The sequence below is a fragment of the Salmo salar genome, chromosome 09 (genome assembly GCF_965601325.2).
Source record: "Salmo salar chromosome 09, fSalSal1, whole genome shotgun sequence".
NCBI lineage: Eukaryota > Metazoa > Chordata > Actinopteri > Salmoniformes > Salmonidae > Salmo > Salmo salar.
The window spans coordinates 15,832,223-15,855,270 of record NC_138299.1 but is presented as its reverse complement, the minus strand read 5'-3'; the positions used below and the strand labels follow the sequence as shown (position 1 = coordinate 15,855,270).

General features: G+C 44.4%; 3 protein-coding genes across 6 annotated transcripts in view; 2 read left to right on the top strand and 1 right to left on the bottom strand.

Moving 5' to 3' along the window:
- Positions 1-255: 255 nt before the first annotated feature.
- Positions 256-4,430, top strand: adi1 (acireductone dioxygenase 1). Of its 3 annotated transcripts, none has more exons than NM_001141860.2 (4): positions 256-692; positions 1,257-1,376; positions 1,544-1,723; positions 4,000-4,387. In NM_001141860.2, the coding sequence occupies exons 1-4, from the start codon at positions 567-569 to the stop codon at positions 4,114-4,116; spliced, it is 543 nt and encodes a 180-aa protein (NP_001135332.1). In that variant the 5' UTR covers positions 256-566; the 3' UTR covers positions 4,117-4,387. The 3 variants fall into 3 exon arrangements, 2 of the variants coding, with proteins under 2 accessions (NP_001135332.1, XP_014065741.1); XM_014210266.3 differs by having other exon boundaries at positions 268-692; positions 1,544-1,759; positions 4,000-4,430; XR_006770909.2 differs by having other exon boundaries at positions 269-692; positions 1,544-1,904; positions 4,000-4,266.
- A 63-nt stretch (positions 4,431-4,493) lies between these two features.
- Positions 4,494-22,646, bottom strand: LOC106610768 (trafficking protein particle complex subunit 12). Its single transcript, XM_045723413.2, has 12 exons — positions 22,571-22,646; positions 20,859-22,210; positions 20,625-20,741; positions 13,142-13,255; positions 12,662-12,800; positions 11,431-11,543; positions 11,209-11,281; positions 10,296-10,369; positions 8,778-8,876; positions 8,588-8,688; positions 8,244-8,331; positions 4,494-5,399 (listed from the first exon to the last, which is right to left on the bottom strand). Exons 2-12 carry the CDS (start codon positions 22,197-22,199, stop codon positions 5,157-5,159), a joined length of 2,502 nt encoding a protein of 833 aa, XP_045579369.1. The 5' UTR covers positions 22,200-22,210; positions 22,571-22,646; the 3' UTR covers positions 4,494-5,156.
- The window catches only part of eipr1 (EARP complex and GARP complex interacting protein 1), a 79,051-nt gene continuing 78,634 nt past the window's right edge, over positions 22,632-23,048 (top strand). Inside the window, exons 1-2 of one of the 2 annotated variants that reach the window (XM_014210324.1) lie at positions 22,632-22,761; positions 22,891-22,951. In XM_014210324.1, the coding sequence (XP_014065799.1) occupies positions 22,910-22,951 (42 nt within the window). In that variant the 5' untranslated portion in view covers positions 22,632-22,761; positions 22,891-22,909. Of the gene's footprint in view, positions 22,952-23,048 lie in introns of both variants that reach the window. The other variant, XM_045723415.2, reaches the window with a different exon arrangement.

Sequence of the window (23,048 nt, the reverse complement as noted above, 5' to 3'; positions counted from 1 at the left end):
GGGATATTCAATACAAGTGCTCCCACTTTTGTTCCAATGTTCTGATGAGGTAATTGAAAGTAGGGATCTTTGACAACAAAGTCAAGGGTTGCTGGTTCAAGTACCCCTCAGGTTGTCCCTCCTCAATCACTGCTCTAACAGACTACTGAAATCATGTTGAATTAGTTATTGACATTGCAATGAGTTGAAATGCGGACTTTTATTTTGAACGTTTCCTCATTACCATTCCAAAGCGACGTCATCGTTTGTGTTTTTATCACGTGCATGATCTTACTTACTTAGCTAGCTACCTACACAGTTCTCTTTAGGGATGGGATCTATTAGAAGCTAGTAGGGGTATTTATTTTTATTTTCTCAGAAGTACTGAGTTAGGTAGCAGGATTTAGAAATGTGGAGCTAATGTTGTAAACCGTCATTGACCACACACTCCAGCACAGTAGGTGGCAGAATGCAACTTTAACGTTTGCGTTTAAACGTTTAACGTTAACGGACCGCCATTACATCATAGAAGAACAAGAATAATAAGAAGATTTATCTTTGTTTTAACATTTATTCAGTGCCATACCATGACGTCGATTGAGGCTTGGTTCATGGACGATTCTGACGAAGATCATAGGATGCCACATAAACTAAACCCAAACGAACCTGTGTCTTTGAAGGAGTTAGAAAATATTGGGGTTTTCTACTGGAAGGTAGTTAGCTAACTAGCGAGCAAGGCGGGATAACAACTTGATAACTTCAGCTATCAAGAAAAAGTTGTCAACGTTTAGCTTGCTACGTTATCTACTTCGTTATTTACTGGCATACACGTCTGTGAACGCAATTGTACACAAATAAATGTGACTGAATTGGATTGCATAACAGTAGCGTCTGAGTCGCCAGCCTGGTCTCATAGACTAGACGTAACATAGTAGTTATTCCGGGATGTTCAAATTTGTATATTTTACGTTTGGTATAGTTACATAAAACGGGTTACTTCAGCCAAAATGAAAATAAGGTGGATGGGTTGGCTTATAACGCGATTATCTAGCAATCCAAAGGTTGCGTGTTAGAATCTCATCACCGACAGCTTTAGCGTTTTAGCTAATTTGCAACTACTTAGCATGTAAGCTAACCTTAACCATTTGACCTAACTCGTAGCCTAGCTAATGTTAGCCACAAAAAAATGGAATTCATAAAATAAAAGTTTTGAAATTCATAAAATTTTATGAGACTAGAGACAGACTGGTTGATTCTGTACTGTCCATGTCTTCCAGTTAGATGCTGATATTTATGAAACAGACCCTGCGCTGGAAAAGATCCGTAAAGACAGAGGCTACTCCTACTCCGACATCATCACTATTGACAAGGACAAACTACCTAACTACGAGGACAAGGTAATACCTCCGTACAGTGACAAGAACACATTTGAGGGTGCTCAGAGTCAGATTACAATTGTTTCACTTGTTATTCTGTATGCCAATATTAGACTTGTTATAATGATACACTTTATAAAAGCACGTTAATTAAAAGTGTCCTGCCATTTGTGTACTCTTGTCCCAAGCTGAAGATGTTTTTTGAGGAGCACCTCCACCTGGATGATGAGATCCGCTACATCCTGGATGGCAGGGCCTATTTTGACGTGAGGGACAGGGAGGACCGCTGGATCCGCATCGCTATGACCAAGGGAGACCTGATCACTCTGCCTGCAGGCATCTACCACAGATTCACTCTGACTGAGACCGTATGGCTCCATTTGTCATTTGGCTGTCTACAACACGTACAGTAAAACTGTCCAACATGGAGGGGATTCGATTATCTGGCCCGGGTTTCCCTGGTCGAAGGCGAAAAGCGATTGCATTAGTTTTGGAACCAGGCTTCCTCCCAGGCGTGAGCCAGGTGCCCCGCTCGTGGCCGATGGTTAAGTACGTGGAGTAATGAGTAGGAATCTGTGTTTTCACATGCAAAAGTGATTGCTTTTGATAAAAACGCTATATCTACCTTCCTAATGAAAACTTGAACCTATATTTGATGGGAGAAAAGATGTATGTTTCTGAATGAAGCACCATGCTGCCTTGTTGACAACATGACCGAGTGGTGCAGATTACTGTTCCAATTGAGAAGGGCCCTCCTCCCTCACCGCTTTTGCACGTCACGGGCCACAGACCGGTACTCAGCATAATCGAATCTGCCCAGTGTTCCAAACAGGACATTATTTGTCTTTTTACCTAAACATGCAAACAAACACCATCTGATAGAAATAATAGCAAGCAGTGCAGTGCACTGGAATGACATTCACTCATGGGATGGGTGGCTCCCTCTGCTTTTCCCCGTTGATATCACTGGCCATACAGTGCCTTCAGAAAGCATTCGTACCCCCTTGACTTATGTTTTTGTTACTGCTTGAATTCCAAATGGATTAAATATATTTATTTTTCTCACCCATCTACACATACCCCATAATGATAAATTGCAAACATGTTTTAAGAAATATTTGCACATTTCTTTAATGAAATACAGAAATATCTCATTTACATAAGTATTCAATAAATGTTAGAATCACCTTTGGCAGCAATTACAGCTGTGAGTCTTTCTGGGTAAGTCTAAGAGCTTTGCACACCTGGATTGTACAATATTTGTACATTATTCTTTAAAGAATTATTCAAGCTCTGCCAAGTTGGTTGTTGATCCTTGCTAGACATCCATTTTCAAGTCTTGCCATAGATTTCCAAGCCTATTTAAGTCAAATTTGTAGCAGGAAAATTCAATGTCGTCTTGGTAAGCAACTCCAGTGTTGATTTGGCCTTGTGTTTTAGGTTATTGTCCTGCTGAAAGGTGAGTTTGTCTCCCAGTGTCTGTTGGAAAGCAGACTCAACCAGGTTTTCCTCTAGGATTTTGCCTGTGCTTAGCTCTATTCCATTTCTTTGTATCCTAAAACACTCCCTAGTCATTGCCCATGACAAGCATACCCATAACACGATGCAGCCACCACCATGTTTGAAAATATGAAGTGGTACTTAGTAATGTTGGATTTGCCCCAAACATAACTTTGTCCAGAATACAAAGCATTAATTTCTTTGCCACATTTTTAGCAGTTTTTATTTAGTGCCTTATTGCAAACAAATATTTTTATTCCTTACAGGTTTCCTTCCTCCTTTTCACTGTCATTTAGGTTAGTATTGTGGAGTAACTATAATATGTTGTTGATCCATCCTCAGTTCTCTTATCACAGCCATTAAACTCTGTAACTGTTTTAAAGTCACCATTGGCCTCATGATGAAATCCCTGAGCGTTTTCCTTCATCTCTGGCAACTGAGTTAGGAAGGACGCCTGTATCTTTGTAGTGACTTGGTGTATTGATACACCATCCAAAGTGTAATAACTTCACCATGCTCAAAGGGATATTTAATGTCTGCTTTTTTTTTTACATATCTACCAATAGGTGCCCTTTTTTGAGGCATTGGAACACCTCCCTAGTCTTATGGTGAATCTGTTTGAAATTCACAGCTCGACTGAGGGACCTTACAGATAATTGTATGTGTGGGGTACGGAGATGAGGTAGTCATTGAAAAATCATGTTAAACACTATTGCACACAGTGAGCCCATGCAACTTCTGACTTATGCACATTTTTACTGCTGAACTTTTAGGCTTGCCATAAAAGGGGTTGAATACTTAGACTCAAGCTTTTTGTTTAATTAATTTGTCAATTCTAAAAACAATGGAATTTACATTGTGGGGTATTGTGTGTAGGCCAGTGACAATCTCTTTGGAAAAAGTTGAGGGGTGTGTATACTTTCTGAAGGCATTGTAGACCGGTGCACCGCGGCTCAGCTTAATTGAACTCCCCCAATGTCTTCCGTCAGGTCATGTGGTTAGGATAGGATATGCACACACTGCCAGCAGTTGACCTATGTAAATATGAGAATGTCTAGGTCTAGAGCCATACATGTCCAAGTCAAAAGTAAGATTTTTACATTTCAAATAAAATGTTGATTGTTTTTCCTCATGCATTTTACAGAACTACACTCAAGCCATGAGACTGTTCGTGGGGGAGCCTGTATGGAAAGCCTACAATCGTCCAGCAGATGAGTTTGATATTCGCCAGAAGTATGTGAGCGCTCTCCAATGTGCTTAAGACGAGCAACAGGTGGTACTGGATGGAGTGTCCATAGAATTACACGATTTAGTGGAGTTGGATAATCAGACTCATGACAGGCTTTTGTATTATCAGGTATTTAAACCCATGCAGTGCCTACATTGTAAGCAATTATACTAATTAACACCACTTTCTATGATTTGTCTTTATATTGTAGAATGTATTGCTCCACTCAAGGTCGCATTCTATTTTTGTAACTACATCAGTGAGAATCAAGTCTAGTAAGCTGTTTGTTACCTACAGTGAGCTAAAATGCCAGTAAGCTATCACATTAAATCATTTGTCTAACTTTTCATTCTTCTAAAGTAATTGATTGTCACAAGTCTGGTCTCAATCAATAACCATTGTAAAAGGTCTACACCAAGTTCAGTTTATTTGGATAAACAAGATTCCTTTTCTCACATCCAGAGCAATACAGTACACTTCAACAAAATCAGGTCAACACCACAACATGTAAACAGTTAGTTATACTTAAGGGATAATTCAATAAGTGATTTAATAACACTTTCCATTAATATATTTTCCCTACAAATAATATGTACAGTTGAATTATTCCATATCTATTTTACATTCCTTTTGTGGAGAGGGGTGGATCCTGAGCCAAGTCAATCATTGACCCTCAAATTCCAAAAGTTACAGAAGACCCTTTAAGTGTGGTTGATTTTACAGGACAAAATAACATGATTTACTCAGGTCTTAATCACACAGGAATACAAAATGTCTGCCTTGTCTAAAAACATTGTACTGTATGTATTCACATAGATATCCTATCAGCATTCACTTGTGAGTTACACAATCATGATCATTTCCATCACTAGTATAATATGGGAGTGGATTTGCCTGCGCTGTGGGATAGTTGTGTGTGCCTGCTCTGGAGTTCAGGCAGGGTAATGCCCATGTTGTTTAGTGGAGTGTAATGACACTCAAGCCTAGGCCACACTCCTGATGGCCCCCTGTTTTTGCAATTGTTTTGCACTAACCTTGTGACCTACAAGGGTCCTATACCTCCCTGGTTCCCTCTACACCAGTTTGAGGCACTGTGTGTTGAAGCTGTCTCCCTCTCGGCAGGCCACTGACTCCAGCAGGGCCTGTTTCTTCTGGGTGGAGCGGGACGACTCCAGCTCGTACATGGTGGTCAGGTTGAAAAGGACGCTCTCGTGAAGGTACAGGGCCGGGTCCTGTTGCACCAGGCCCTCCAGCTGTCTCAGCGACTCCTTCAAACGGCCCAGGTACAACAGGCACACTGCTGCATTGTTATTCGCCTGTAGGGGAGAGGAGAGAGAGGTTATTTGCCTGCAGGGAGAGGAAGAGAGGCCCGAAAGGCCTCAGAAGTGAAGGGAAAGCAGTGGTATTACTCTACTACTGTAGTATCCCTTGATCATGTGTAGTACTTACTATATAATTTTGTAATACTGTAGAATACAGTATACTGCACACTGTAGTATCCCTTGATCATGTGTAGTACTTACTATATAATTTTGTAGAATACTATACACGGTCGTAACCCTCGACCATGAAGTGCTTACTATAGAATTTTGTAGTATACTGTAGAATACTATACTTCACACTAGTATAGTTTGATAATGTAGTGCTTACTTTAGAATGTTGTAGTATACTGGAGAATTATATACTACATGGTGTAGTGTTTACTATAGCATTTTGTAGTATACTGGAGAATACTATGTAATACAGTATTATCTGCAAAAAACACTAGTAAATAGGTGGCTTAGTTGACAAAGTCATGTTACCGATGCACACGCTTCAAATGGGGCAGAAGTCCGTGAGTAGTTGTGATTCTGGATTGCCAGACGGCAACCAACAATGACAAGAAACTGCCATGTAGGGAATCTTAAGTGACTTGTTTCATCTTGTTCTTTAACCATGTCTTGTTGACTGATTTCAAGTCAGTGCTAATATGGCAAATTCGCTAGCCAACCAACAAGTGTAAATGTATTTGAGAGACAAGTGCTCATTGTGCAAATGTATTTGTTTTCAATAAACGTTGGAGATGAAATATAGTTTACATGTTGTCAACAATCTAAGCCAACCCCGTCTGTTTTGGCCCATAGTTGCACACACGTAATTTGCTAAACAACCAACCCGTCTATACTACATTTTTTTCTAACGTATGCTCCACCCATTCCCCATATCCCAATTTGTGCCACCCATGACTGAGAATCCTAATCCAAGTATAGATCATATATTGCGTTCGCTTCAGGTTTTATAAAAGAGCAGAAGCTCTGAACTATCAGTTCAGACTCGAGTCCTACCTACAGTACCAGTCAAAAGTTTGGACTCCTACTCATTCCAAGGTTTTTCTTAATTTTTTTACAATTGTCTACATTGTATAATAATAGGGAAGACAAACTATGAAATAACACATATGGAATCATGTAGTAACCAAAAAAGTGTTAAACAAATCAAAATCTTTTATATTTGAGACTCTTCAAAGTAGCCACCCTTTGCCTTGATGAAAGCTTTGCACACTCTTGGCATTATCTCAACCAGCTTCACAAGGTAGTCACCTGGAATGAATTTAAATTAAGAGGTGTGCCTTAATTAATTTGTGGAATTTCTTCCCTTAATGCATTTGAGACAATCGGTTGTGTTGTGTCAAGGTAGGGGTGGTATACAGAAGATAGCCCTATTTGGTAAAAGACCAAGTCCATGTTATGTCAAGAACAGCTCAAATAAGCAAAGAGAAACGACATTCCATCATTACATTAAGACATGAAGGTCAGTCAATACGGAAAATGTCAACAACTTTTAAAGTTTCAAGTGCAGTTGCAAAAACCAAGTGCAACTGGCTCTCATGAGGACTGCCACAGGAAAGGAAGACCCAGAGTTACATCTGCTGCATAGAATAAGTTCATTAGAGTTACCAGCCTCAGAAATTACAGCCCAAATAAATGCTTCAGCGTTCAAGTAAGACCCATTTCAACAATCAACTGTTCAGAGGAGACTGTGTGAATCAGGCCTTCATGGTCGAATAGCTGCAAAGAAACCACTACTAAAAGGACACCAATAAGAAGAAGAGACTCGCTTTGGCCAAGAAACACAAGCAATGGACATTAGACCGGTGGAAATCTGTCCTTTGGTCTGAGTCCAAATTTGAGATTTTTGGTTCCAACTGCCGTGTCTGCGAGACGCAGAGTAGGTGAACGGATGATCTCTGCATGTGGTTCCCACCGTGAAGCATGGAGGAAGTGGTGTGATGGTGCTTTGCTGGTGACACTTGTCAGTGATTTATTTACAATTCAAGGCACACTTAACCAGTATGGCTACCACAGTCTTCTGCAGCGATACGCCATCCCATCACATTTTTGGTTACATGATTCCATAATTTTGATGTCTTTACTATTCTACAATGTAGAAAATAAAGAAAAACCCTTGCATGAGTTGTGTCCAAACTTTTGACCGGTACTATACATGTTATGCAACATTTGCTCTTAGTATTTGCCCAGTAGGTTTCCTCAAGGAGAAAGCCCCCACTTTTATGTCAACGATAAATACTACAGTATATGCTATAGATTTTACTACAGTAAACTTTACTACAGTCATGTACATCAACACTACAATGAATACTAGTGTACTTCCGCCAAAAACACTACAGTATATAGTAATACTACAGTATTTAGAGCATAGTATATTTTCATATGGGTATGTCGACAGGGGAGAGAAAGCAGAAAGGAGTTTTTTGCCTGCAGGGAGAGGAAAGAGGGCATTTTTGGCATGTGTGTAAAGAGAGGAGAGGGGACAAAGGCTTGAGGAGAGTGGGGAAATAATTATTATTCATCTACAGAGGGAGAGGCGAGAGTAATTTGCCTGAGGAAGAAAGGAGAAGAGCTCTGCACAGAGGAGAGGGAAGAAAGGCGTTGTTTGTCTAGGGAGAAGATAATGTTGCCTTAGGGGGAGAGAGGGAGGCTGTTTTCTTGCTTGAGGGGAAATATCATGCAGTCGAGGGGTGAGATCTGCCTCAAACTACAGTACATTTATTCATTTACAATCTTCTAGGAAAGTAAAACTTCCGATGTATCCTATAAAATGTGTTAAGTCTTAATCACGTATAGTTGTCAGAAATTGTTGTCGATTGTGTGATCACCTACCACAGGGTTTTTGGGGTCGATCTTTAGGACCTCTGCGAACGAGGAGTGTGCCTCTGAGTAGTTGTTCTGACTGAGGTAGATGAAGGCCCTGAACAACACACACAGGTCAGCTGGGTTACTACAGAGACCTATCACATTACAATGTCACTTCAGTGATTCTGTGTGAAGATGTGACTGTCGGCCAACTGACAGGAATTAACAGCTAACGTGAATCAACACAGTGTGAATGACACCATTTTGTCTCCTAGCAAAGCATCAAAGTGACCCCGGTGCCTACTCACACCCTACGGGAAGTCTGACAGAAGTACAGATAAATGAATCATTTATGACACACTGATTCGTACCTGTTCATCAAAACGCATGTGTCTGTAGTTCCACTTCCCTTCTCCAGAGAGGCTTTCTCCACATCTAGGAAATACTTCTCGGCTGTTTTAATGTCTCCAATCTGGTCAAAAATAACAATTCAAACCAAAACGCATTATATTGTGGAAAAACTAGTTGAAATTGAAAGATAAAAGGTGTGTGTGTGTTCACCTGCAGGAATATGCGTCCTATCCCACTCAGCAGCTGTACTTTCTGCTGAGGCTCGTACTGGATGATGGAGTGATATGTCTCTACAGCCAGAACATAGTCCTAGATAAATAGAGAGGGAGACAGAAAGACAGAGGGAGACAGACAGAGTGAGAATTAATCAAGTGTATTGACCATTAGTAGGGCGAGGTGTCCCTGGTCACACCGTGCCCCAGCCATGGCTGTTCTCTACCACACATCACATCGCTCACATGCTGACTGAACTGCTGAGCATGGCTGCTATGTATCTGGGGATGGGAGAGAGGTCAGTGAGTTGGTGCAGTGTGTGTGGGTTTTTACATTCATGCTACCACCAGCAGATGGCGCTGTGTCTCTTTCTATGGTCCTATGTACAGAATGACTCCCCACTTTCTCACTGTCCCTCTATTTCTCCATCTCCCACTAACAAAGAATCCAATCAGGGTGATCCTATGGGATATTACTGGGAAGCCTGTGGTCTGCCATCATACATCTACAGACCAACACAAACAACATTTTACTCACAACTGTCACTAGGAAAGAACAAGCAACATTGTTAGACAGCATTCTCTAGTAAAGTATAGAGCCCTCAAACTCTGAACCTCGACACCAGTTCCACTGCATTTTTTTCATTGTTCCCCTCTAATCAGGGACTGATTTAGACCTGGGACACCAGGTGGGTGCAATTAATTATCAGGTAGAACAGAAAAGCAGGAGGCTCCGGACCTCGTAGTGTAAGAGTTGAATAACCCTGGTATAGAGGGCCATTAAACATGATGAATGCCGTCTTCATCGAAGGAACTTATCAAATGTCTTGTGGATGTCAGGCGAACACTGTTTTACTCTGCATCTGCCAATTACATTACAACTCCAATCCATGATAGTCAGATCATCCAGAATGGTGGTTCTGTTACAGGATAGCTTTGTGTTTCACCATTCCCTCATTTGGTCTAGACTCTGGGTGATGATATTGAAGTAGATGTTTTGAACGGGCAGGACAGACAGTGTCTTGGTGCAGGATATGCTCAGGCTAGCGTCCGCCTGGCTGTTCCACTGTCAGCATGGGTATCTAGACAGAGGGCTGGACTGAGGGGAAGGCAGAATGAAGAGGACTGAACCAGACAAACGGCATCTCTCCTTATATAATAAAACACACACACACCCGAGAAGACCTCTCTGAACACGTTTACTCACTATGCACCAAAACAATGCTGCTAAAACCCAATAAGCCTTCATTAGCCATTGTGTGTGTGTGTGTGTGTACATGTGGCTTGCAAGTTGTTATCAATTCCTCCGCTAGCTTCCTGACAGCCATGGATGGGCATGTGTGTGAATATGTGACTGGGCAAATACGTCAATGAATGTGTGTGTTACAGTTGGTGTGTGTGTATGCGCATACACCCACAGGGGACTCTGGTAGCTCTGTGCTGCCGTTATAGTCCCCCCCCCCCCCCACACACACACACACACACACACACACACACACACACGCGGAACACATACCTTCATCATGAGTAGACAGTTAGCCATGGCGTACATGACCCGACTCAGACGAGACTTCCACAGGTGAAGAGATGCTGCAACAAAGGAGGACACATTGGTTTCATTTCAGACCTGTTGATTTATTTACCTGGGCAATTTTAGCATTGTGGGACCATTCATTGAATCAATATTTCACTGTACAAAAAAAGTTGAATAACACAGCAGAAGCATGGGAGAGCAAATTCAGCACCTCCTTCCCTTTCTCTCCCATCTCTCTGTCCAACTACCCCTCATCACACTAGTATTCCCATCAACATCATCGTTTGTCTGAGAAGGGAGGGAAGACGCTGCAACTCCCTCTCCCACACACTCCCTCTTTCTAGCCTCAGGCTGATTGGATAGGCTGTCAGTGGGCTTGTTTGCGCTCATCTGCAGCAGGATGTGCGTGTTCATATGCGTGAATGTGTATGGACTGGATTGTGTGTACAAGCATATCATTGTGTGTGTGTGTAGTGAACCTGTGTGTGTGTGTGTTCTCCTGACTGAGGCCATCACTCAGTGGGGGTCTATTGAGATGTGCTAGTCTTTGTTATTGAGCGCGTAGGAAGAGAAGCAGAGCGAGAGACTGACAAAGGAGTGAGGTGCAACTACCAGATCCCTCTGCATCTGAACAGTACGATGAACCAATTATTGAAAAGTTGGCCATGTCTTATGTATTGATTGCTTTCTCACAACTCAAAACCAACTGTCTCAATGGTCTATGCCCATTTAATAAGTTCCTTTAATATAAAACAAAGGTCTGACAGCAAATTAGTGGCTTCACTGGGAAGAGGATTGCGGAGGTTGAATAACACTGGGTATCGAGTGTGGGTCTACGCCACTCTCTCAGATAGTGTAGGACAGGGTGGGGACTAGACACTGTTCTGTACCGTACCTTGTCTGTTCTCCTGGGTGAGGTTGACCATGCTGCCGTCCTCAGCCAAGCCCTGCTCAAGGTTATCCAGGATCTATCAGGAGAGACAGCGTTTTAAAAAGGGGACACATTGTAAACAAGGTAGTCATTATTTTTCAACGCATCACTGACTTTATTGGAAGAAAACAAAAGTGAGGGAGGACACGAGAGAAAGTTGGTGTGTGTGTGTGTGTGTGAACTCACGGTCTGACAGACGGTCCTCATGCTGTGTAGTCTGTCCAGAGACTCCTGTGGTTTCCCCAGGTACTGAGGCAGCTCTGCATGCAGCACCCGCATCGAGAACGGAACCATGGAGCCTGAAAGAGCGAGAGAGAGAGAATCTTCACACATATGTCATTCACAAACTCCCACAGATGAAACGTACAGATGGCGTTGAGAAACGTGTGTTGCAAAGCAGGAAGCCTCCTCTCTCCCTTTATCCAACACTCTCTTCCTCTCACCCCTCTCCTGAGGAACGAAGGCCCTGCCTAGAGGTGAGCAGTGAGACATGTGCCTGAGCTTTGAGCCTTTGATCTCTGGCTCTTTGATAGCTACAGAGGAAGCACCGTCTCGGTCTGTCTGTCGCTGTCTGTGTAGAGATTCTCTGGTAATCAGCAGCACCCATGAAAACACCCACGACTCCCATCTACAGCTTTACAGTGACGTCACAGAGAGAACAGCCATGTTCTGGAGTACTAAGGGTCAGGGGTTAAACTCGTTTCACCCTGATGACCTGAAGAAACATCGGACTTGTCGGCTTCGTGTAGAAAGAGTGAACTAAATGAAAGTGCATCCCATCGTTTAGTGAAACTATGACTTGTTGATGCAGATAGAAAATAAAACTATTCAAGTTGCCTTTAAAAAAAAAAAAATACTTTTCCCTCTGACTTTGTAAACAAATGAATAACCGATTCTGTTTTTTTAAACAGTATATACTGCTGGTTGTTTGAGAGGATATGCTTGGCGCTCAGTAATGTTCCTTCTAAGAGTTAGATCATGGATAATAGATATTGGATGGGGGCAGCAGACCTTCAGATGTCAATCTTTGATGCCAGGCAGGAAACTGCTGCCAGTATCTGTAGCCACCTAGGGCATCACAAAGCATTTAATATTGAGGAATGGAAATTCAATCTGCTCTCCCCTTGGACTGCTGTGTGGTGTCGCTTGAAGCGTTCACCTCGGTTCTCTCGCTGTCTGTGTGTCCACGGCCATGACTCTACAGCGATTGCCTCTACTATAGTAAACCCTAGGGCTGTAAAGACTAAAGCAATGGCACTACATCAGAGAGCTGCTCATGCAGAGTTAAAAGGGAAAAACAACAGTGGCACTGAAATAAAGTGTTGTCTTTGGTTGTTAGCAGGGCTGGGGATTTCTATGGTTTGATCGGGAGGGGGCAGAGAGTTTGGTTAGTATTTTAAGTATACATGGTGTGTACCTCTCCTCCCAGGGTATACGGTAGGATAGTATTCATAGTAGAGGTCAGGTTGGTCCAGGTTTCCAAACGGCTCCAGTTCCATCTCAGCATTCTGGAACAGGCTCAGCTTGGTGAGCAGGGCCAGGCGAACAAACCACAGCTGCAACAACACACACTCCTGTCATCCTAGCCTGTTCCCCCCCCTCCCCCACCCTCTGTGTGTGTGTGTGTCAGCCCACTCTTGTCATCCTGAGTCTAATTCATGCAGGCAGCTCCTGGCTTTCACCCCCATCCGCTCCTCTACCACACACACACACACACACACACGCACGTTAGTCTTACCTCTATTCCCCATACACACTGTATCGACACTTAGCTACATACGTGATCAGATACGTGACTTACACACATAAACCACTCTCACTCATACAGGCATGTGCACCAGTATTGCACTTGTATTGCCAAAGACAAACAGAAACATTTACAGAGACACACAGGTACCTGTAGTGAGTCAGTGTTGTGGCTGGAGGGCTGGCCAGCCTTACCGTAGCCCTGACCATGAGCTGTCAGCAGTCTGCCTGTCAGGTCCACCGCAGCACGCCAGTTCTTCGTGCTCTACAGGGACAGAGGAGCCGTTACAACAAAACCAACAGACAAGGTGAGAGGACAGGCGCACACACACACATAGGACACAGTGACCGCTAAAGTTAACCAACCAGAGATGCCAACCATAGCATTGTCAAGTGAGTTTATGACTGGTGGTATTAGTGGTAAGGATCCAGGGCAGCCATAGACAGGGGACGGAGGGGCATAAGAGGGTGTGTGGAGTCGAGCCTCCCAATCAGTAAGGATGACAAGGTCAGCCCAGAGATTGGGTTTTCACTGCACGGCCATTCATCACAGCCAGCCAGCTAATTAGGCAGCAGAGGATTAGGAGAATAGAAGAGGAGAATAGAAGAACAGAGAGGAATGCAAGCTAGATCTGTTGAGTGAATCGAGGAGGGAGAGCCCAGTCACAACAGACAGCTTTCTTCCTATACTGGAGCACAGGTGGGGTTCCATCATGGGAGATTACACTGGGTTGTCATTCGTTAAACACACCCACAAAGTCATAATTATGGCTAAACCCCACCCATTTCTACAATTTCTCTACTTAAAAATGTATTGTAAACCTAACCTTAGCAACACTGAACCTTATGCCTACATTTCTGTAGCCAATTTTGACTTTGTGGCTGTGTTAATTAGTGATGACAATTTCACTGGGACAATGAAAGACATCCTTCCTCCCCCCTCTCACTCTTCCACACACACACACTCCCTCTCCCCCATGCCAGTGTCCCTGGTGCCTCTAAATCTTCATTAGGGGGTGAAATGAAGCTGAAAACGAGAGACATGGAGATGGCCAAAAGCAGCTGCAGCCACTGAGACAGAACCCACGGCAGTCCCCAGGGAGTTTGGGGAAAGTTACCTGAGTTTTACAACCCTATACTGTACATGCACACTCGCACGACCCTATACTGTACATGCATACACTCGCACGACCCTTATTATATCAACCATATCCCATAATGTAGTGGCACCAAGTCACAAGTAGGCTTGAAGAAGAGCGCCACCTGTTGGGTCGGTGGGTGGTCTCCAAAAGGGGTGCCTGGTTTAGTATCGGCACAACTTTTCCATAGTCCCGTTAAGAGGACTGATAATGACTAGCAGAAGAGAGGGATAGCCTGCAAGTCACACGTTATTTCACACCCAATACAGGCACAACTTCACAGAGGAGGGAACTGTTGGTGATGCAACTGGAAAGCTCCAGAAGTGCTAACAGAGGAGCGTGTAAACAATGGGGTCCCATTCCCCACCTCTGTTCCCTGCATGGTGAGGTAGGCAGAGTTGAAGGCAGGTAGGCTACTTGTTTCAAGAATTAGAGGGCTGTGAGTTAGTGTTCAGGAGAGGGACAGTAAGGGTTTTCAACAAGGGGTCGTGCCATCTCAAAAAGCACAAGAAAGCGGATCGACACCCACCATCTAGATTGTTCCTAAATGTCTTCTGTTGTTAGAAAGAAAAGATTAGCATTCCTGCAACTGACACTCGTTGTTGGGGTGGGTGGGGGTTTGGTGTGGGAGGCTTTTTACTATCTCATTGTTAGAACAAAAAGTTAGGTCCAAATCGTATGTGAGGTACTATATTCATTGGATACATGAATCCTATAAATTCAAATGGCTAATTTGGGTGCAATCAATTAGCTTAATTTCTAATGATCAAAATCAAATTATTTCCCAACAAAAATAATGTTGCAGGAACGCTAATCTTCTGTTTCTAACGACGGAAATTATTTCAGAGCAATCTGAGATGGTGGGTGTCATGGCTTGCTGAAATGACATGGAATGACCCACCAAGACTGATGTTAGTGAGTGCCATCCCACACCCATGCATACCCAACAGCATCAATAATCCCAGGTGTGAGAACATTCTATTAGAAGAGGTGAGAGAGAGAACAGTAGAGTGATATGCCATGACTAATATATTGAACAAAAATATAAAAAAACAGAACATGCAACAATTTCAAAGATTTTTACTGAGTTACAGTTCATAGAAGGAAATCAGTTAATTGAAATAAATGCATTAGGCTCTAATCTATGGATTTCACATGACTGGGAATGCAGATAAAAAAGTTTTTGTGCGTATGGAACATTTCTGGGATCTTTTATTTCAGCCCGTGACACATGGGACCAAAACTTTACATGCTGTGTTAATATATTTTTTCTGTATAGTTTACCTCCGCTCATATTACTCTGCAATAAGAGCCAATCGGATCCTCCTAAATCAAAATGAGGATGCATTAAGACAGAGAAGTTGCTGATTATATCGAGTGATATTTAATGGGGAAACGCGGATGGACGCAGAATGTGTACTGAGCAGGGCCACAGTGCAGGCCTAAATTAAAAATCCTGTCCCTCGCACTGGGGAAGGAAGTGGATAAGCCACAGTTTGCATGCATAGTGTTCGCGCACAGCCACCAGGGAGGCAGAAGTATGAGCTTCCTTTCAGCTCATCCCTTTTTATTCACCTGATAAAAAAAAAAAAAAAAAAAAAGGTTCAACAGAAGCTCTTGTGAGTACTACAGACGTGTGGCGTGCACTCACGCTCGCACACAGCTGGGGGAGAGAGAACCAAGATGATGACAAGCCAGCTAGTGTCTGCTTGACTAGCCACAGTTCTGACGGGGCAACAGCGAGAGACTCCAGAGCCAGTGTAACCAACCAGGCCTTGGGCCCCCGCCAGGGAGCTCCATCCCCACCCCATAGGAGAAGAACAGAGAGACTTCACTACAGCCTACTACTTCAATAGAATACCACTGGATTCCCATACGAAACACACAGAAACAAACACGAGGCTGTGTTCGCAATTAGCAGCGTCACGGGTTTAAAAGGGGCGAGGATTCTTAAATTGTGTTGAAGATCACAAGTTTTAGAGATTTTCCTTTGGTGAAGTAAAAACTCCCTGAAGCGAAGCTCACTGCACACCCACTGCCAGGGTTCTCGTGAGACGCCAGCCTCCAGCCAAACACAGTAGAAAGGCTACTCGCCCTGTTCTGCCTAACAAACTAAGCTCCTGTGCCACTTCAATTTAGCCCCAGCATTTTGAATGAATACAGAGGGGAGAGACAAAAGAAAGGTAGTATGCAAAACACACTAGCATCTCTAAGGCATTGGTAGTGGCTAACTTGTCTTTGATGGTTTGGTGAAGGGCTGTAGGCCTTGTAGCAGTGGCCCTGAGTGCCAGTCCAGGGCTTTGCCTCCAGGCCAAGAGGATGGACTGACTGGCTGACTGTTCTAAAGACCACAGTAGTTTCTTTTTGAAGGGATCCAGACATCTATAGCCCTGGGACAATGGTATAGATCACATGACTGACATGAAGGAATTTTGAAGTAACTAACTTAGTAGGGATTGCATAGCAACTCTGTATAACCCTGTAATGGCTGTCTCTGGGAAGAGTTCTGAACAGCGTTCCTTTAGGTGACCGTGTTTGATGACGTCGTCCACAGATGGATTTAAAGGCCTCATTCTCCCTTTACAAAACTCAGTACCTAGCTGTAGCTACATTGCCACGCTCTGTGCTTATGCCCAGGACCAGCGCTGAAGAGCACTGACAGCTATAGCATACGACAAACAGCTGACACAGCTAGTCCAGGTCTCAATGTTGTAATGGGTTGAGGTAATGACAACTCTGCTGCACACCTCCAGGTAGCTACTGTATAATGCAGGTCATTGTGGTTACTGAGGGGAGGGAGCGTCAAAGCCAAGGCTGACCCAGCCAAGGTGGGAGGAAGGTGGGGATGATGCTAATCATACATCCCCCGGTCCCCTTCCTCCACTGGACATATGGCCCCGGCACAGACGGGCCTGGCCCCAGGCCCAGACACCAGCACACTAGGGAGAGAGGGAGGTCATCAGCCCCAGAGGAAGAGAGGGATGGAGAGAAGGAAGGAGAGAGGTGGTTAATCAGAGTGACAGATTAACCAGCCCAGGGCCCTGCTGAGAGAGCGGGGACGCTGACCAGCCACAGGGAGAGAGAGGAGACAGGTCACCGGAGGGAGAGAGATGAGAGAAATATAAGCCCTAGGCCAATATCACTATGGAGAGAGAGAGAGAGAGAGAGAGAGAGAGAGAGAGAGAGAGAGAGAGAGAGAGAGAGGAGACAGGTCACCGGAGGGAGAGAGATGAGAGAAATATAAGCCCTAGGCCAATATCACTATGGGGAGGGAGAGAGAGAGAGAGAGAGAGAGAGAGGGGGGGGGGGGAGAGACAGGTCACCAGAGGGAGGGAAGGAGAGAGGCCATGGGTAATGCTGAGCAAGAGGAGGCATTGGCCAGCTGACATTGGCCACAAGAGACAAGAGATGGGTCACAACACAAGCCTTAGAGGAAATGAGGAAGGGATGAGAGGGTGGGAAGAGAGAGAGAGAGAGAGAGAAAAAGTCCCTGAGCCCTGCTGAGCAAGAGGGGAAATGCTGACGGGCCGACACAGGGGAGAGGACAGACGGGTCACTAGCTCTCAAAGGAAGGGTAGAGAGAGGGATGGGAGGGAGAGACATCCTGAGGGATAGAGGACAGTTAACCAAGCAGCGAGAAAGAGGATCTGGCTCTCCCTCTACAACACCAACATTCAACAGGGTTTGGGTCAGTTCCATTTCAAGTCAAAGTGTGGAGCTATGATATTTGGACTCAGTTACTGTATGTTCAGGTGGTGTTAATAATATTATTATCTGAGCTCGCCTACGAATAATGTTCTCTCAGTGGTGTATATCACCACTGTCTGTCTGTATGTATCAGCGGGGGATGGGGAGAGAGAGAGAGCGCAGCATCTGTTCTCAAAGCCTCGCTCTTCTCCACAGAGGCTGTTTCCTCCTTTTTATCCCTCGCTTCCCCTCCCCTCATCTCTCTTCTTTCCCAGCCTAATAGCTCTCTTCCTCCCTTCCCATCTCTTCTCCCTCGTCCTTCCTCTCCCTCTCCTCTGTTCTTCCCTTCCATAATCTCTGTGCTCCTCCCTCCATCTGTGACAGCCAGCGTTTGTGTGTTCTCTCAGAGGGAGTGTGGTGGCAGTGGGTGCAGTCACACTCTGGCACTGCAGCATGAGTCACTGCCAGCAGCCCCCAGAATCAGGAGGGAGTACACACACACACACACACACACACACACACACACACACAAGCCAGAGGGAAGACTCACACACATCTCTATACAGCCATAGGGCACATCTAATTAGTCACTACAAGCCCAAGGTAAACATAGCTCTGTGTGCACACACACACACACACCAGGGTTTCTAATAGCCAATAAATGGAATTGGAGCAGGCCAATTGTCTGGGAGAAGAAGAAAAAAATCCCATTGCTAGATGCTTTTTAGCCTATTCATTGGTGGAAATACCAGTCGACGTAAATACATTTGACCGGTCATGCTTATCGTCTATAGATTCATTTGCATCATTTTGTGGAGTTACATTTGTGAGTGTTTATTTTTGTTCGTCGTTATGATTCTTATTTATCACACGTTCAGAGCACATAGATACAGAGCGGGAAATCTGTCAGACAGCACAAGAGCTGCTGCTGAAGCTACTGTTGCTGCTGGAGTGGACATGTGCTTTTAAGCCAAATCATTGCACAATTCTATATGCAATTGTGTGTTAAAAAAACGTTTTCATGGCCATGATTAAAAAGAGCTGCTATTTTTATTTCTCAACTGGAATTTGTAGCGAACTTCCCATTCACCATTCAAGTGCATAGGCAACGTAGGCACGCTAGTTATTGCATCTTTAGATCTCTAATTGTTCAACATTTCTAACGGATATTCTCATCTCTGTCATTTTCCCGCTAATTGCATTATGGAATGAACATTTGTGCGTAGCCTACTGCCGTGTGCACATCGCTGCGCTTATAATGTGAAGAAATAATATTTGATCAACATTTTAAGGTAAACATTCTGATCTGTTGCAAATTTTTTATTTTTTTATTTATGTACTGGTTGTATGAATTTGTGCTCTATCGTCCTGAAACTGTCCTGGAGTCGGTTTGGAGTAATCTATTTCTTTCTAGCATGGAATGACAAACTGACCAATAGAACAGGTCAACTTTTCTACTATGGGGGATAGTAAATTGACATAGGCTAGTGATTTTGCTGTTCATTACTCATCTTGTTGGCTGAGGAAAAGTACATGTGGACAGTTATTCTAACGTCTTCAAAGTGAACATGGGAATTCAGTAAATTATGTTAAGAGGAATTACCATAATCTATAATTGAGTCTTTCTATAAACAAATGGGGCCAATGTGTGACATTGGGATAAACATTTCAAAATGGTTTCAAACAAAAATAAAGATTTTCACACAGCTCCGAACGTGTGAAAGTGAATATATGAAAATTGGCCCATAACAACATAGCCCTCGGACCATATATTCTTTATTAAGCAGGGCTCATAGGGCCTTTTCAAACACTTAATTATTATTTTCAAGGACCTCAATGTTATACAATTGTAAAATGTATATAATTATACATATAGGGCATAATATAGAACTCTTCCCTCCCAGAAAACATGCAAAAGTAGGCCATTAACACTAACACACACCATGCCAACATACACCAAGCGAATGGAGAAACAGACCACCCAACTGTCTCAAATTTGGTGCAATCAATCATAACTATTGATCAGTGTCAGGTTGATAGGCTGGGCCGGCTGGAGCCGTGAGGGCCACAGTGGAGGAGCAAAACCCATTGATATTTCAGCAGACCTGCCTCACTCACAATCTCTCTCTGTGTGTATGTGTGTGTGTGTGTGTGTGTGTGTGTGTGTGTGTGTGTATTCCTAGCGGACTGCAGCCCAGGTGTGTGTGTGAGCAGAAGGCTTTGAAATATGCAAACAGCTCCCATGCATTAGACATCAGCACAGCAGGAGAGAGAACTCAAAGCCTGGAGGATCGATCTCCCTCTCCCTCCCTCCGCTACAGTGCATACACTTTAAATACCAAGTCAGGTCAGGGGTATTTGCGGGTCCGCAGCTAAGACGGGCGGAGGGGAGGAAAGAGGAGGAGAGGTCACTATGCAGACTAATTTACATGTTTTATGGAGGGATAGGGGAGACAGGTGAACCAGAGAATTTGTAAGCAATTTTATGGGGCTGTGCTATTAACAACCATTCAATGAGGGAGGTGAGGCATACTCTAGGTAGTCATCATAGAATGTCCCAAGCGTATCTGCTACATGCAAACAGCAATTTACGCGGTCTTCACTCACTGAATAAGTAGAAGTGCAAGCGTTTTCTGTGCATCCTAGTTCTTTCAAATGGAGGGGAATGCAAAGGCGAATTATTATATATTTTTTAAAGTATGGGTGAACCAAGCTGCCATGAAAGTCATTTCCAACAAGGCTGTTACATATAGATGTATAAAATACCTGTTCACACAAACACATTAACATGCACGCACAGTGACTCACAATGAGTTGTTTGAGGCCCAGGAAGGACTGTTCTACAGAGTTGGCTGTAAGGACCTGTCTCTTCATAGCTGCCTGCTCCCCCATTAAACGCACCATCAGGTCCTTCACAGCATCACCCTGAAACACACACACAGGACTGGTCAGTGGTCACAATCAGTTAGGGCCAGGACAAAATGACTAGATATCAACATGTATGGAACCCCAGCTCTATGGGCAAATGGCAAGCTAACCCACCTGCAGGTTGTCAAACTTGAGTCCGGGCATGGACAGTCTCTCCCTCTCCACAAACACCTGGCTGTACTGCTGTGTTGCCATGGAGATCAGCACCTTCCTGGTCTCCTCAGAAGGCAGCCAGGCATCGTACCTCTTATCAGCCTCACTCATGTTCAGAGCCGTGGCAAACGGGTCATCTCCCCCCGAGAACACTGCCTGCAGCTGGGTGAAGGGCTGAGGAGGGGCTGTGGCCGGGGCTGTCTCTACTGGAGCCTGTCTAAGAGGCCTGGGGGTGGCTTCAGTCTGGATAGGCCCAATGAAGGAGCTAGGGGTGGGGATGCCAGACTCCGTTAGCCCAGGGGTGGACAGAGAGGACCCAGAGGAAGCAGAGAGCTGGCGTTCGGGTGGGGCGGCTGACTTTGGGGACTCTGCGTTGGGGTTGCTGATAGAGATGAAGGAGGAGGTGGTGAAGGAGTCAAAGAAGTCAGTAGCCGGGTTGACATGGCCACTGTCAGAGAAGAACTTGCTGAGGCTGGGGCTGGGCTGGCAGACCAGGGGAGCCAGTTGACTGGGGGTAATCTCTGTGCTCCCCCCAGTGCCACTACTGAAGCTGGGAGATTTAATGAGGGTAGGCTGGAAGCCATCCGGCACCAGGGCCTGGGCTTTGGGCTGGCTGCCCTGGCTGAAGATGGTGCACACAGGGATGGATTCATCCTTTGATGTGGTCTCTTTGCTGCTGGCTTCCAGGGCTGCTGCCTCAGGCTTGGGGCTGCCTGAGCTGGGGGTGGTGTCCTCTGGGGTTACAGCAGAGACACAGACAGTGATAACGTCCTGGTCATCAGTGGTTAGCTTCTGTTTCACATTCTCCAATGGTTCCTCAGGACTAGAGGCTACTGGACTTGTCTGCATCATCGCAGCCTCTATCTTGATCTCAGTAGTGTCTTGTCCAATCAGATCATCCACTTTCTCCTCCTCCTTCTCTTCCTCCACTAAGGTTTCTTTAACCACTGCTGCTGCTGGCTCCTCCTCCCTCTCCTCAAACTGCTCCAGCAGGTTGTCCATGGGAACCACATCGTCCTCCTCACTGTTGTTGGGGGAGTCAGAGATCATGACACTCTCCATCATCTGGTCATTGAGCTTGTCCATCAGGCTCTCTGAGGGCGTGCTGTGGCTATCCTCCTCGGGAGTGATGAAGGACTCGCCCCCCAGGTCGATGCTCTCCTCCTGGAAATGGACATCGGAGGAGGGAAGGAGGGATGGCTCTGGAGAGATAGGGGCTTCACTCAGGCTGGGTTTAACCTCCACTGCCCCTGTGATGTCCAGGGTGACTGGCCTCTGGGCAGGAGTCTCGTTGTTGTCCATGATTCTTTGCCCTGAGGAATAGCATAGCACGGGGAAATAAAGTAGATCCACAGAAAAAATAACATGGATTTGTAAGTATGTGCGTTAAAGTATAGGTAATGCATTTGGTATTTCTTAAACTGGGCTATAGTAGAAGATTGTTGTGGTTGTTGCGTGATGACGATATGCTAACTGCTTGGCTAGCTAACCAGCTATTTAACTAGATTGTTAAGCTAAGTTAACAGTGCTTCAAATGGAGAAACGGGACATTATTTAGTTTCATACAATTATTAATACCAAACACTTGTTCACAGAAATCACATGTAGCGATGCATCAGAATCTCCTGTCAAGCTGTAAACGAATAAATGTTAACAAAAAGGCTTTACGTTACCTTTGCTTAGGAACGATGACAGTTACGGCAATAGTGCGCCTGCGTTAGTTTTCCAGGAAGTGAAATGTACGGGGTCCTAGAGGGATGAAATTTCATACGCAACTGTTAAATAGGTATTCTTGAAGATTTTACGCATTTTAAAACATAAATATCAGCTTTTTCCAAACATATTTACGGGCATTTACTATACGGTACGTAAGTATTCATTTTTACTTTTGCGGAACTATAATAACGTCCAGTGAGGTGATGGATAACCAGTACAAGCAGCTTATTTGTGAAACCTCAAATTAAACGTTACGCTTTCTATCAATAATCATAAGCTTACATCAGACGTGGGAAATGGAGGACGATGCACCTGTCATATACGGCCTCGAATTTCAGGTACAGTCAGTTCCATGCATTTGCTTGATAACGTTATTGCTATGTCAGACAACCCCCTAGCTACGAATTTAACCCCAGTGACAGCTGAGCTGTATTC

Bases quoted from the DNA above. Each gene is read 5' to 3' on its own strand.
- adi1 (XM_014210266.3), top strand. From the start codon at position 567: ATGACGTCGATTGAGGCTTGGTTCATGGACGATTCTGACGAAGATCAT. The intron at 1,377-1,543 runs GTAATACCTCCG...TCTTGTCCCAAG, and splicing joins TACCTAACTACGAGGACAAG to CTGAAGATGTTTTTTGAGGA. The intron at 1,760-3,999 runs GTACAGTAAAAC...TGCATTTTACAG, and splicing joins CATTTGGCTGTCTACAACAC to AACTACACTCAAGCCATGAG.
- LOC106610768 (XM_045723413.2), bottom strand. From the start codon at position 22,199: ATGGACAACAACGAGACTCCTGCCCAGAGGCCAGTCACCCTGGACATC. The intron at 20,742-20,858 runs GTGGGTTAGCTT...TGTGTGTTTCAG, and splicing joins TCAAGTTTGACAACCTGCAG to GGTGATGCTGTGAAGGACCT. The intron at 10,370-11,208 runs GTACGGTACAGA...CCTTTGTTGCAG, and splicing joins CACCCAGGAGAACAGACAAG to CATCTCTTCACCTGTGGAAG.